This window comes from Falco cherrug, chromosome Z (genome assembly GCF_023634085.1).
Source record: "Falco cherrug isolate bFalChe1 chromosome Z, bFalChe1.pri, whole genome shotgun sequence".
NCBI classification, from domain to species: Eukaryota; Metazoa; Chordata; class Aves; order Falconiformes; family Falconidae; genus Falco; species Falco cherrug.
In genome coordinates this window covers 66,708,806-66,724,260 of record NC_073720.1, presented here as the reverse complement: position 1 = coordinate 66,724,260, position 15,455 = coordinate 66,708,806, and the positions used below count along the sequence as shown (strand labels likewise).

The 15,455-nt window shown below is 35.9% G+C and overlaps 1 protein-coding gene across 6 annotated transcripts in view; it reads left to right on the top strand.

Moving 5' to 3' along the window:
* DMXL1 (Dmx like 1) overlaps positions 1 to 15,455 on the top strand; it is an 85,374-nt gene that overhangs the window by 29,533 nt on the left and 40,386 nt on the right. For 5 of the 6 annotated variants that reach the window (XR_008730147.1, XM_055698328.1, XM_055698325.1 and 2 more), the window contains exons 10-21: positions 2,208 to 2,420; positions 3,102 to 3,355; positions 3,450 to 4,134; positions 4,665 to 4,786; positions 5,344 to 5,433; positions 5,752 to 5,854; positions 7,915 to 8,031; positions 9,320 to 9,544; positions 10,204 to 11,895; positions 12,469 to 12,579; positions 13,954 to 14,123; positions 15,291 to 15,388. Coding sequence is in view for 5 of the 6 variants with exons in the window: in XM_055698328.1 (XP_055554303.1) it covers positions 2,208 to 2,420; positions 3,102 to 3,355; positions 3,450 to 4,134; positions 4,665 to 4,786; positions 5,344 to 5,433; positions 5,752 to 5,854; positions 7,915 to 8,031; positions 9,320 to 9,544; positions 10,204 to 11,895; positions 12,469 to 12,579; positions 13,954 to 14,123; positions 15,291 to 15,388 (3,880 nt within the window). In the remaining variant the exon portion in view is untranslated. The remainder of the gene's footprint in view (positions 1 to 2,207; positions 2,421 to 3,101; positions 3,356 to 3,449; positions 4,135 to 4,664; positions 4,787 to 5,343; positions 5,434 to 5,751; positions 5,855 to 7,914; positions 8,032 to 9,319; positions 9,545 to 10,203; positions 11,896 to 12,468; positions 12,580 to 13,953; positions 14,124 to 15,290; positions 15,389 to 15,455) is intronic. The other variant, XM_055698326.1, reaches the window with a different exon arrangement.

Below are 15,455 nucleotides of genomic sequence, written 5' to 3'. Positions count from 1 at the left end.
AGCACATGATCTTTCACTGTCTTTCTCTTACCTGATCTTAATGCACTTCTTTCCTTGTTTGTTTGTACGTAGTAACTAAGTAAACTTTAATTTAGCTTTTAGTTTTTGCAATATAAATGTGCCCAACAGCAAATTCACAGAATGGGAATAAAAACATTTTGGAAAAGAATGGTAAAAGATTTTCCTAGGTGTCTAACACTTGTCTTCAGTCTTTTTAATCTTTTTTCCTTCTACATTATCTGTATTAATATTATCTATCTTGATACTGTCTGTTTCATCACTTGGTCTTTAACTTGGTGGCTTGAAGGGTAATGGATTGTTCTTACTTCAGAGGTTCTCCATGAAACTTTCCCATCTTAAATGTTAATTTGCAGAAATATCTGTCCTCGCTCACAGTCAAGTCCTTAAATACCTTGGTCTAACCATATTCTTTAAGTAGACCTTTTAGTTTGCCCTTTTAAAATGAAATTTAATCTGAAAACCTAATTGTATTTTCTTTCATTTATATCAGTTTATGATCTTTTACTTGAAAATTTGCCCTTAGACTATTCAGAGTACTTGATAAAAACTAAGGCCAAAGCAGCTTTATCTCTCATCCACTTGACTTTTTTAAGAATTAATGCTATCATATACAAGAATAGATGTCCTCTTAATTTTTACTGTATTTGTGTTCTGTTGTTTAATTTTGAAACTTACTTTCTTATAGCAACAAAATCCTTCAGACCTTCTTTTATACTGCAGTGTTACTTATACTGGTATTCAGCCTCGGTGGAGTTCTGTGAAAGGAATAAGCAATGGTTGTTAGGACAAAATTATCTGTAGGCAAATCTAGAAGAATGTATTGAATTTTAAGACCTTAGTTTCCTGGAAAGAGTGAATGTTGTTTATGAAGCAAATAGAAATTCACAAAGGATTTTGTCCAGACCTAAGCACCAGTTAGAAGTTGATAGTTTTGAGGCAGGAGAAGGGGGGGGCGAAGTGATTTCTTTAGTGATCTTTTGATACATATTCGAAGTACATAGATTTATAATCTAATCTGAAAATTATCTTTCTAGTTCACCTTCTTATTCACATCTGCTGTAGCTTTGACTTCCAAAGAGAGGTCAACAGAATTCTTCCCTCTGAAGTTCTGTTTTTGCCAAATGTATTACAGTATTTTTGAGACTGGCGTTAATTGGCCTTTTTAGGAAGACAGACTGTATTTATTAAATACTCTGTGGTCCTCTTGCCCCCTTCTGCTATTGCATTTCCTCCCTGCATTGCTGGTAAGCCCTGATGGTCCTTTCTTCTATCTGTGTGCTCTTGGTTATTGTTTTCTTAAGCTATGCTGGAGGGTAATTAATTCAAAGCCATTACTGCCTTTGAAAAAAAATCAAAATCCAGAACTGGGGTAAAAAGTATTTTGTCTCCCAGGGCATGGAATTTAAGTAATGCTGCATAAATAGGGAATAGAAGGGAATGAGAAGTCTGTATGGAGACTTCTAGGTGGGAATTAAATGCAGGTTGAACTTGTACAATGTTGCTGTATGGCTCATTTGAGGAAATTGCAGTAAATAATCTAAGCTGCTTTTTAGCACGCTTAATTGAGATGATGTTACTCTGCAGCAGTCTGGTACTTGCTTCCATCACTTACTTTGTGACTAGTGCTTTATTTTTCACAGCCACTTGGGACACCAAGTAGCATCATAGGGCAATGTAAAATAGTAATGGAATCTACAGGAATCAAATTCTGGCTTTTATGTGATGGTGTTAACAGGGGACCTCAGCTGGTCACTGTACTGCTTTTTTGCTGGTGTAAGCCCCTGTCATATGTGGTCCCTGATTACAGCGTATACCTACTGCAACCTCCATTGTAGACTAAATGTTGGGAAATTAATGCTTAAATTATTTGATTCACACTGAGATGTAGAAGCAAAAGACAAGGTAAATTAACCTGCAAGACAGTGTTACATCATGAAGATGTTAACAGTGCAAGGCCATACGTAATCCTAATGCATACCCAAGAGCCTTCCTGTGGAACATGTCTTGTAGTAGCAGTCAAGCAATTTAATACTGAAGGTAGATGATGATGGTGGAAGGAATGACAAGTGGCAATACACTTAGTGTATTTTTGCGTGGTAGGGTTTCTGCTTAAAAGCAGTTTATCTGAAATTATTTTTTGACCAAACTACTTGGTTTTCAAAAATGTAAGCATCTTTTTCTTATAGATATTCCTCTACTGCCTTCTATCACATCTCTGAGTCTTGGTGACAATGAAGAAAAAAGTGGACCTTTTGTTGTCCACTGGCTAAACAATAAAGAACTTCATTTTACCTTATCCATGGAAGTATTTTTGCAACAACTTCAAAAGAGTTTTGAGCATCATTCTCCTGAGACTAACACCGAGGAGTCTAATCAAATGGATGGCAGATCAGAAGAAGGTAGAAGTCTTATCATAGACAAATGGCTTTCATTTTATGAAGTAATTTGTAGTTTTCTTTCAGGTGAAGAAATGGGCAACTTCTCGTGTAAGGATATGGACAGATTACAGTAGCATTTCTATGCATTTCCTTCCCTTATGCTGGAAATACCTAAGTGACATTTAAAAATCTGTATCTAGAAATTCTGAATTTGTTTATGGTTGTTTCAGAGACTGAATTATTTGTGCTGAAAACTGTTATTTATATAAAACTCCAGGCTGACCTGGAGGCCTTTGCCTGAAAATGTGTACTTTTAACATTTTTAAGGAAGGAAGTGCAACCTTAGAAAGAACTTTTTTAATACCAATGTGCACCTAATTTAAATATCTTTATTCTATAATATAGTACAGTAAATGAATTTAAATATATAGAGTTTGGAGGTGACTGCTTTTGTTCTACCTATGCATGCAAAAATTTATATAAAATGGGGAAAAAAAAAGTATTTCAAATTAAGGTACAATATAAACTACTTTGTTTTTTTAGTTATTTAGGTCCACTAGAGGATTTCTGGTTAAAACTTTCATTATTTTAAATTTGTGCTTATATGAGTGGCTTATAAAAGGCCTGAAAGGTGCTCCAGTAACACTGCTTGTTATACTTCTGCTTTTGAATATAATAAATATATATCTCTATGTGTTCTAGAGGTTGATGAAAATGGAGATGAACAAAAAGGAAGTCAAGAAAAGAAGGAATCGGGGGATGAAAAAACTACTCCAAATTCAAGCCTTGTTCCTTTATCTTCTGCTATTATTGATCATGAAATTGAAGTACTACTTTCTGAATGGAGTAAAAATGCTGACATGCTATTCAGTATACATCCTATGGATGGTTCACTACTGGTATGGCATGTGGACTGGCTAGATGAATACCAGCCTGGCATGTTTCGCCAGGTGCAGGTACTTTTATTTTTTCTGGGTTATGCATTGTTAGTCAGTGAGAAGTATGGTGAGAAAATAACTTTACTTTTTTTCCCCTTTCAAAAAATTCCAGGTGTCGTTTGTCTCGAGAATTCCTGTTGCATTTCCAACGGGTGATGCAAACTCCCTTTGCAGAAGTATAGTGATGTACGCTTGTACCAAAAATGTTGACTTAGCTATTCAACAAGGCAAACAAAAGCCTCCTGGCCTTACACGATCCTCATCTATGCTTATCTCTTCTGGACACAGTAAATCAACCAACAGTTTAAAACTAAGTATCTTCACGCCTAATGTTATGATGATTTCCAAACATGCAGATGGGTCATTGAACCAGTGGCTAGTGAGTTTTGCCGAGGAATCTGCTTTTTCAACTGTACTCAGTATTTCGCATAAATCGAGATATTGTGGTCACCGTTTTCATCTGAATGACTTGGCTTGCCACTCAGTGTTACCACTGCTGCTTACAACCTCACATCACAATGCTCTAATTTCACCAGATGTTGAGAATGCAGAACAGGCAAATGATTCTTTAAAGTCTCATGAGTCACCAGTAAGACTTCAGAGTAGAGGCAATGCAAATGTAACATCTCAGGATCCCAATGTGGTTTACAGTGAACTTATTCTTTGGCGAGTTGACCCGGTTGGGCCTCTGTCCTTTTCTGGTGGAGTTTCTGAACTTGCCCGGATCAATTCTCTCCATGTTTCAGCTTTTTCTAATGTTGCATGGCTGCCCACACTTATACCCAGCTATTGCCTTGGTGAGTTTCATTTTCTGATTTGTGAAGTGTTCTGGAATAAAAGTAATGTAATGTAATGATGCCGTTAAATAGATAATTTAGATGTATTTTAATGCATTGGAAAGTTTTAAGCATGAGTCCTTTATTTCACAGATTTCCAAGCTGCTACTTGGAAATTATTTATTCCAGTGTGAAGAATTCCTGTGTTCTTCTGCCTTCGTTTATGTGTTTGGTATTTTAGAAGCTAATGCAATAAATTACTTGGATGTTAGTGCATACTACAGGGCATGTTGAACACTTCAAAAGCACAGGCAGATTTTGCTGTGGTTTGTAAATGGGATTTTTAATTCCTTTCCTATACTTTGACTTGCTTGCCGAGTGCAGCATTAAACTTCGTAGTTTTTGCTTGTGAACATAAACTAGGAAGAGAGAATTTTTCTTATGCTGTATTGCTTTCTTTCATAACTTCAAAATTGCCTTTTGCCAAAAAAAGAAGAGAGCAAGTTGGTGTTTGAATATTTTTAGCACTTCTTGCATTCTCATTTTTTCAGGTGCATACTGTAATTCTCCAAGTGCCTGCTTTGTGGCTAGTGATGGACTGCATTTGAGATTATATCAAGCTGTAATAGATGCTAAGAAACTTTTGTGTGAGCTCTCCAATCCAGAAATTTCTGTAAGTAAAAGGCTGAAGGTTGGAACTTCATTCAGTAGCACTAGTTTTAGACTTGCTGGCAACTAAGCTGATTGCTGAGGTTTTTGCAGGTTATGATAGTTTAGTTTGGCTTGTAAAAACAGATATGGTAAAGATTTTTAGCATTGTAGCCATACTGCATTCCATTTAATCTCAAACTCTGCATATTGAGGCAGGTCAATGGTTGGGAAGTACCTCTGAAACCTTTGCACTACAAGGAGTAATAACAGCAACAAACTGTGTGTGTGCATTGTCCATCCTAAGGAAAAGTTGAGAAGACAATGCAGCTTGGGGAAGGGACAGTAAACGGCTGAATGTGAGTCTTTCCAAATGTTCTCATCATCTTTCAGCCATCGAAAGCAATGCGGCTCTTGATAAAACTGGGAATGTTACCTGTGTTCTTGGTGGATTGTAATCAGTGTATTTTTAATACTTTAGTTAATACTTGCTTAGTGGTATTGCACCTACCTCGAAGGCTGTGCCGCAGCAATGCACAAAACTGAGTTAACAAGACCACCCTCCTGACTCTTTTTAAACAGAAGTATGTTGGTGAAGTTTTTAACATCATAAGTCAGCAATCTACGGCTCGCCCAGGATGTATCATTGAACTGGATGCTATCACAGAGCTTGTAAGTTTCTTTCCCCCCTGCCCCCCATACTCATTTTATACCATAATTAACTTGTTTAAGAAGTTATAATAATAAATGCTATACCTGTAGCTCTGCATCAGGAAAAGATAAGGTATGTAAAGTTTGATTTTGACATACACCTGCGTTTGGTTTCATAGTACCTGTAAATTAGAAGGCTCTGAATAATGAAGGTATGTTTTCTTGAGAAATCTTTCATTGACGTGTATGATTTATCAAGTTAAAAGCTGCCATGTTCGAGAGCAATCTTAAACAGTACACTCCATGATGTTCTCTTGTTGTGTGTTTTTACTTTCATAGCATGGCAGGAAAACGCAGTTATTGCATGTTTTTCAAGAAGAGTTCATTTTACATCACCAGGAGAAGGAAGTACCTGAAAAGAAGAATAATTTATCAGATTGTGGTAAGTAATTCTTTTCATAGAACATTGAAGACAAAGTATATTTTTCATTCCACAGAGGAAACGGAACTTGTTTTATACATCTTAGCTTTTTAAGGTCAAACCCCTTACCTGATTTGAGATCTTTATATACCAAAGAAGAAAACCTAGTCTAATGAAACTCACAGGTGTTTCACTTCCTTTAAGAGTAGTGTGCAACCAAATTTTTGATAAAGTAGCTTAAATCATGAGATACCCATCCTGTAGTGTATTTTGCTGGTACCTTTCTTACATGTATGCAAAGGGTTTTAAATGTAGAGCCTGTAACTGTAGGGTATGACACAGACAAAGCTTATTGCATTCTTTCATGGTGAATGTTCATCCTTTACATCAGCTAAATACCATTCCTCAGTCCTTTTGCGGTATAATAAATTACAGGTCAAACAAATCCCCCCCAACCGAACTGTAAAACACAATACTGTGAGTCGTGTATGGATTTGTAGGTCAGATATGAATTGCTGTGGAATAAATGATCAGTTTTCCTTGAAGTGAGTCAGTGGTTGTGTTGCAGGCATCTCAGCTTTGTTTTGCTCTGTTCCAGTGAAATAATGTGGGAAAAAAAAGGGTCAGAGTAAAGTTTGTGATAACAAGTAATGCTGAATAAAAGGAAGCAGAACTGTGGAACAGTGTCAAAATGTTGCATAAGAACTTGGTACTCAACATTTGTTTTTGTTAAAAGGGAGACATCTAGGGAAGTATTACCTGAACTGTATATACATAGTGATCAATTCTGAATTAGCTATTTCTAGTCCAGAAAGAGATTTGGAGTAATGGACATAATGAAAATGTCAACTCAATTCTCAGTGAAAGTAAAAAAGTGCAAACAGGATGTTGAAAATTAGGAACAAAATAGAGAACAGAAAGAAGTGTAACTCCAGTGTAAATTTGTCATGTTTGCATCTTGAGTATGATATACAGAGAGGGCTTTAAGATAACTATGGAAGCTATTTGATCTTAGAAAAGGACAACAGTTTATATATGCATGTGTTCTGAAGGTCTCTGTGGATTGTTCCATGTAAGAACTTGAGCTAAATGGACCCTTTGAAAAACTTTTAAATTAGAAGTGTATCATTTGCATACTTTGTAATTTGAAAATATTTTCTAGTACTTTAAAGCTTTTTAGTTTTAAAAGCTCCCACTCTTTCCTCTTTAATAAAGCATATAAGTATTCAACTCACATTGTTTTTAAAAAAGGAACATACGAAATTGTGTTTTTTCTGCAGTACCATAAGCAACCCAATGTCAAACCCACGGGGCAAATACATCTTATTCTTGATGGTGTTTTATGTAGATGCACACCTAAAGAAGGGTTGAAAGAATCGTGGAGGGAAGATGGCCACTAAACAACTATTCCTCCTTGGCCGTAATGGGTTTACTTTGGTGCTGAGGAAGGAGAATGGCTTGGTGCATGCTCCAGAAATGGGCTTCTACTGATTATTGCAACTCATGTTGTCTTTTCTTGGGGTGGACCTATAGCGGATAATTTCTTAGGAAGAAACAGTGTACTGCTTGTGCATTCCAGGCTATGTAGTTGGTCTGCTGGGTTGTGATCAATGAGCCTGTTCATTAGAGCAGGCTGTAACTTCCCATCTGTTGAAATGGCATTTCTTCTCTGGATGTAGTTTGTATACTTTTTATACATTAAAGGACAAACCTCTATCTACCTCAAGGTTTTAACAGTTACAGTTGCCCGTAACAGGCATCTAAGGGACAAACATGTAAAAGACAAAGGTGTAGAGCTAAAAGTAAGTTCTGTGATTTAACCCTAAATATAGTCAATTCAGGCAGATATGTTGTTCTTTCTAAAAGAAAACATTGACAGTTCTTCATGTGAATACCTGTAATTGTAGTGGTTATTGCTTGTGATAAAACACTGAGAAAACTAATGTAGCAGAGTTGGATGCAGTCATACCATTGCATTTCAGTATGAGTTCATGATAATATGATTATTTTCAGGCTAGCAAAATTTAGTTCTGCTTTCAGGTGAATAACTTCTAAGATCTTCCTGTTCTGAATTTCATCAGGAAATCAGCAGAATGGATTCTCTGAAAAATTCTACTTAATAGTAATAGAGTATGCTCAGAACCATTCATTACTACATATGTGGCATTTACATTTGAAGTCAATTCCTGTTTCAGTAGGTAAGCCCTCTTCCTTATAGTTTTCTGTTTTAAGAAAAGTCACTATCTGATGAATATATTGTCTATTCAGCCTGTTCTAAATTGTATTTCAGCATTTTGAAAAGAATCTGTGATTCTTCGATTACAAGCTTTCATCACAGCCTATTCTTTCTTGATTACTTATTAATCTTCAGAATGCTGAAGCTTTTGAGTTCAGCCTGAGCTCAAAGTTTGGTATAACTTCTGCATTCTAAGGGCAAATACATTTATCTGGTTTTAATAAGGCCTACAAGTTCAGATCTTTCGCTTCTCAGAAGTTTTTGTTCTGCAATTTGCGTTTACACATGTTCTAAATAGGACTGTAGTCTGAAGCACCTAAACTTCAGAGATACTTTTACAATTATGAATAGTTTTGAAGTTCTGAAAGCTGCTGGTTCTCTTTCAGACTAGCAAACTACCATAAAACTATTAAACTTTTAAAGTAACCTATGATATACTTCAGTAGTTTTCTGTTAACATTTAAAGATTTTAAGAAAGTGTAAACCTGGCATTCACCACATAACAAAGGAATCTCTTACAACATTCCTGTCACTTAAACCAAACTGCTAGTTGTCTTACTCTTGCTTTCAAAGGCAGAATTTCTTCAGTTACTTTATTGCAATTAGTTTATAAGTTGATGAGAAGACTAAAGATGAAAATTTTCTGATCTGCTTATATGATGATGACGTTACTGATAAGGCTTTTCAGCCAACCTGTTGGCAATTTTCATGTTCCAGAACACATCAAATTTATATTTCAGTTGTTGAGTTTTGTTAAAAAAAAAAAACCCTAATAATGAAGCATTTGTGTCATATAATCTCAAAGATCCTACATTTTAAGCAAATATTAACAAAACATTTCTGAAAAAATAGTTTTCCACAATTTGTAAGGTAAGACATGGAGATCTTAATTTATTTTTCTCTAGCTCGGCTATTTTGTGCTTGATGAAGCATTATTTTCCATATATAACCACATACATACCTCTTTGTTCTGCAGTTTTGGTCTTTCTGGTTATAGTTTGATTTTCTTTTAATTCTGAAAAGTTTAAGCTTTAACTTCTCAGCAGTTCTAGAATTTCAGAAGTTTTCCATCTGTGGTGTGCTAGCATTTCTCCTTAAATCTGAATGTGGGAACACATTTCATTAAAATGAAAGTAAAATTTTAAGTCATGTTTTAGCTGTCTTTTTGGAACTTTTAAGGTGAGTAAAATTACTTCTTACTTTAAAAGACATAATTGACTTTTCTAAATTAACAATGCAAACTTTTTTAGGTGAAAAAATAGATTCAAATCCACCTGAAGCAGCAACACAAACAGAAAAATTGCATTCTTCACCAGATCCAGAGAAGATCCAATCACCTTTCACTCAAAAATACCAAGCCTGTAGAGCAAACCTTCAGAGCACCAGCTGGCTTAGTCTGTCTTCCAAAATGGTGTATAGTCAAGAGTTGAATTTACCAGAAGGAGTAGAGATAATAAGTGTAAAGCCATCAGCAGGTTTGTAATCTATTTTTTAAAGAATCAAATAAGGAATCTTTTCTTTTCTGACTTTGGTCTTAAAATAGAAACAAAATAATAAGAAGTTTGATACTTGTTAAAATTTAAACAAATTAGGTAGATTCAAAAGGTTTTTTAAAACTTGCTCTCCTGAGTTTATATCTCCATCTTGGAGTTAACATTAAGAGCTTTTGTTTTTTATAAGGTATAATATTTACTGAATTCCAGATTCTTGCAATAAAATGTGTTTTAGAAACACAAATTTGCTTTTGTAGCCATTCATGAATTTTTTCATAGTATCTGTACTTGAATTTTAAGGCTTCTATCAGCAGTCTTTCCAAAATATTTTATAAAGATTTTTAGATTTCTGAATGGGAAATGTTTGTTTGATGAAAGAGATGATAGATATAAATATTCAGGTTTAAGTCGTATAATTTGACTCCTCTCTAGAGTATGAAATGGAAACAAAGAATAAAACAGTTTCATAGTATTTTTATGTTGTCTCCTTTTGTGAGGACCTGCAAACAACCCTCTTTGTGAGGAAGTGACAATATTTTTTTTTGTTTCAAAATAGTAAAATAACTGAATAAAAATGTCTTTACTCTTTTACTTGCTTTTTAATATTGCCCTAAGTAAAAGTGTATTTTATTTAATTTTAGGTCATCTAAGTTCTTCTTCCATATATCCTGTTTGTCGTGCACCATATCTGCTGGCCACTTTGTGTTCTGATGGGAAAGTTCGATTCTGGAGATGTAGAGTTACCACTGAATCATCAGCTTCTTCCATGCCAGGATATAACGCACACAGTGATGTTACATATGTATGGGAAGAGTGGCCATTATTGATTGAGGATGGACTTCTTAGTAGTAGTGCTATTAATGTTCCAGGAAGGCCAACTGAAGTTAGCTGTGCACACACAAACAGATTAGCAGTAGCGTACAAGCAGGTAACATCTAAAAATAGTAGTCTTTCTCAAGAATTTATAATGCATGTTAGTATTTTTGAATGTGAATCTACAGGGGGTTCTTCTTGGATTCTAGAACAGACTCTTCATTTAGATGAGATAGGCACCACGTTAGACTCTGGTGTTAGTATTGATAGTAATTTAATGGCATATAACCAACAAGATGTTTCTCTGTCTCATGGTGGAAATGTTATGCCCAACGCTAAGCACTTGGTACGCTTAGATTGGATGTCTAGAGAAGATGGTTCACATATTCTAACAGTGGGAATTGGGTCAAAACTTTATATGTTTGGCCAGGTGTCTGGGAAAGTGCAAGAACAAAATGATAAGGAGATTTTAGCAGTCTCTCACAGTGGCAGTATGAAGGCTACAACCCTTTCTGGGTTTGTTCTGCTGCGTTGTGTTGACTTGGTTTCATCTGTAGAGGGGTCACCTCCTTTTCCAGTCTCCTTGTCTTGGGTGCGTGATGGCATTCTTGTAGTTGGAATGGATTGTGAAATGCATGTTTACTCCCAGTGGCAATCTTCTTCCAAGCAGGAACTAGTTAGTACAGACTGCGGAAGTATGCCGTGTATAACTAGCTTAATGAAACAAAGCCAATCAGCTGCCTCAGCTCTGCATCCACCAAAGCGAACCTTGACCAGATCTATGACCAGCCTTGCACAGAAACTTAGTGGGAAAAGATCTGCCTGTGATCTGTCTCTGGAAATGGAAGATTCTGGTCTTTTTGAAGCAGCTCATACATTGTCTCCCACTTTACCTCAGTACCATCCATATCAACTGTTGGAACTCATGGATCTTGGTAAAGTACGTAGAGCAAAAGCCATTCTGTCCCATTTGGTGAAGTGCATTGCTGGAGAAGTTGTTGCTGTAAATGAATCTGAACCTAATCATGATAAGAGGCTTAGATCTCTGACCATCAGTGCTAGTGGAAGTACTGCAAGAGATCCCAAAACATTCAGCAAAACTGAGACCACAGACTATATTGAAATAGACTCTGTTCCACCGTTGCCTTTGCATGCTCTACTTGCTGCGGATGATGATTTATCTCATTCCTGTTCAGAGAAGTCTAATAATCAGAATAGTCAAAGTAAAAAAGATACACCCAATGAGAATTATGAAGATCTCTTTCAAAATACTGTTATAAGTACAGATGAACTTGTTACATTTGATGCAGATGAAGACAGTTCGAAACCAAAAGTCATTGATCTTTCTCAGTACAGCCCAACTTACTTTGGACCAGAGCATGCTCAGGTTCTTTCCTGTCACTTGCTTCATTCAAGCTTGCCAGGTCTGACTAGGATGGAGCAAATGTCGTTGATGGCCTTGGCAGATACAATTGCTACTACCAGTACTGACATAGGAGAAAGCAGAGACAGAAATCAGGGTAAGATGTCTCTTCCCAGTTAAACATACTGCTATGCTTCACAACCTTTTTTGGGAGTTTTTCCTATTTTGGAGTATTTTTGTGACCTGTGAAAAGACTTCATAGTTTCATAGTGTAGCTGGTATAATTTACTGTGCCGTTGCATTTACTGTTTTAACTAAAGTTTCAAGACTTCAGACTTTGATAAAATCAGATTTTGTATTGCTAACTGTTAATGCCAGTGTTAGTCTGTCAGTCCACGTACCATAATTGTTTCTAATTCATTTTTAGAGACAGCTTTCTTAATGGCCAGTGTTTGTTGCAATATGTAGAGAAACTGATAAACGATTATGGAATTTTTTTTATATGATAACACTTTTTCTTGCATTAAGAACAAATAACTTGAAAACTTGTATTTGAAATTTTCCTCTTTCCCTTTCCTTAAAGGGAAGAATTATGGATTAAGCTATTATATGTATGAATTTAAAGCCTTACTTAGTAATCACAGAACAGTAAAATATTTCTTCTGTTAAAACACCCAATAGCTACTTCTAGTAGTTTATTTGAAGTGCATATAAAAATATTTAATTCCAGGTGGAGAAACTCTTGATGAATGTGGTTTAAAATTTTTATTGGCTGTTCGGCTTCATACATTTCTAACAACTTCACTTCCTCCTGTACATCGAGCTCAACTGCTTCACCAAGGTAACTGATAGGTTTTTTTAGATGAGGTGAATCTTTGTGATGTAGCTGTACATATGATCACTGTGCTGTTGACATGCCTCTGCAGAATCAATGAATTATTGTGTTGGGGTTTTTTGTGTGTTTGGTTTTTTGGTTTTTTTGGTTTTTTTTAATTGTTCAATATGAATGTATGCCAAAGCAGAAAATGTCTGTTGTATTTTAGGTACAGGTCTTGGAACTAAAAGTGATTTTTTTAAAACACTTTTTTACTTTTAGTTTTTTTGTATTTCCCCAAAAGATCTGGCTTTTCTGTATTTCTAGGACCACGTTGTTTCAATAACCTTCTGCAGCAGTAATGCAGTAGGAAATATAGTATGTGTTTACTCAGTTTTTTAGTGCATATTTGGGAAAAAAATCTCATACAGTCTACTCAAGAGTGAAATGTTTTTTCATATGCTTACTGTAATTACCCAATGAACTATTTCAAATAGTTTTCTTTGGTATAGTTTTAAGTAGTTCCAACCTGATACTGCAGATGACAAAAGGGATGGATTACATTAGATTTGGATTGATTAGGCCTAGTCAAATCTGAAGGGCTGGCTGTGATTGCTTTGTTACCCTTTCATTAGTCATCATGACAGTCATGCACCCCTCAGCTGCATCACAGATAAGAATTTGCTCTGACTGCCGCAGCAGAGCCCTGCTGAGTTAGCTGTCTGATGGAATACTTCTAGTTGAGATACTTGTGCTTCTGGTGGGCTCAGAGATTGGTGAGAGTAAGAAGTGCCTCCAAGGGATCTGTAGAGCTGCAGCTGAGTGCACCTCTGTGCAAAGAAGCATCTCCTGGCCCTAACTAGAATTGCAATTATCTATAGCTGGCTGTGCTGCTGCTTAGTAATTGCTGTCTTCCTTATGTGTTTTTTTCATTTTTTCCAGTTTTTTTCTGTATCTCTATCCTCAAACCTGTTTCCTACTGTGATTATCTGAAACTTTGCATGTTTTAATCTAAGTCAAAATAGTGAACCTACCTTTCAAAACTTTGAAAAGTTTAATCAGTATGTTGCACTTCATCATGGCTAATCTTAACGCCACCCACTATAAGTGTATTTTGAGCTTCAGTCAGTAACTGTTCCTTGCAAGCTTACATAAAGAATTTGCAGGTGAAAAATGCTTTCAACGCAGTGAGCTTTCTTTAATATTTGGTATGCAGTGCTTACAAATATTCTTAAATTTCTATTGGCTTACCAGAAATGCATTTCAAAGTGTTTGTTTTGGATTTCTGCCTTCTTCCCTTCTCCCTTTCCCACCTCTTTGACTTAAGATTCTGGATTATTTTATTAGTGAATCTTTCTTCTTCTTTTTTTTTTTTTTTTTTTTTAATGGCTTATTACATAGGCTTATCTACTAGTCATTTTGCCTGGGCATTTCATTCAGTAGCAGAAGAAGAACTATTGAGCATGCTCCCTGCAGTGCAGAAAGGAGATCCATCGTGGTCAGAACTCAGAGCTATGGGTATAGGATGGTGGGTTCGAAATATCCATAGCCTACGGAAATGCATAGAAAAGGTAAACATAACATTCTGAAACAAAATTGCCAGACTTTTTTCAAGCACCTGTCCTCTGGTGTTTACCTTGTATTTATGTGTTTTAAATTTTCAGATATGTTCAGTGTTTCTGAATGTCTTGTGCTGTATTTTTTTGTACACTTGGTTTATGGTATGAATACGAACTTAGGTGTTTGATGTTTTTGTAGTACTTGAGGCTTCAGATTCCAGTGTGAAGTACATCTTGGGCTTTTAAATACTCCCATTTTAAAGGTGGCAGTGTACATTGCTTATTGTGGATGCTCAATATACAGATGAAGCATGTAGGGTTTTTTTATAGCAAAAATAGGAAACCAGTTACAAAGAAGATTCTCCTTTTACCCCACTTCTGATAGGTTTCTACGAAGATACTGTACATCTGTTCGCAAACCAATACATTTTAATGATAACAAACCCTTCTATTGTTATATTTTAGCTTGGATTTGGTTTTTTTTGTATGTATTTTAATCATCATAGGTGCAGCAATAAGCCTAGCCTCATTATCACTTGTTTTAAGCTCTTGGAAATGGCAGGTGCATTGAGCTAGAAAATGACATGCACAAGATACTTTGACTACAAAGCACCAAGTGCTAAAATGGATCTCTCTGCTGAAGATTGAAAAGTAAAAGTAATTAATTATCACTTTATGAAACTTACCTGCCTTGCAATTAAGAAATTCCAAATATTCTGGGCCTGCATTTAAGGTTACCTTACATGGGTCTTGGACTAGGCTTGCAGCCACTTACCCCTTTTTCCTTTCCAACCTCCAAAAGTAATCTCCTGTAAACAACTTCTCCTGTTGTGACTAGTCCCAGCCTGTTCTTCAAGACTCCATCTGTCCTTTGATTACCAGAGCAACTAATGAATTAATTTTGTTACGATTTCAGATGTAGGCATTCCCATTAAATCTGCCAAAAAGCTTCTAGAACTGGAAAAGCATTAGCTAAATAATACCAAACAGAAATGAGGGATTGAAGCTGTGGTATCTTCATGCATTCTTATGTTAGACTTAGAGTGAGAGGAAAGATCCTGTATTAAAGAGACCTCCCAAGCACTTTGGGGCATGGGATACCAGAAGCAACAAGAATCTCAGAAATACTGTGAGTCATTTACGTTTTGATTGGTTTTTGCTGTTGAACTGTCTTCACAGGTGGCTAAAGCAGCTTTTCAGCGAAACAATGATCCACTTGACGCAGCTATTTTTTACCTTGCAATGAAAAAGAAGGCTGTGATCTGGGGATTATACAGGTAGGAGACATGCAAGCTCTTACATGGAATTTCATAATGTCTGGTATAATTTCGGGAGAAAAATTGC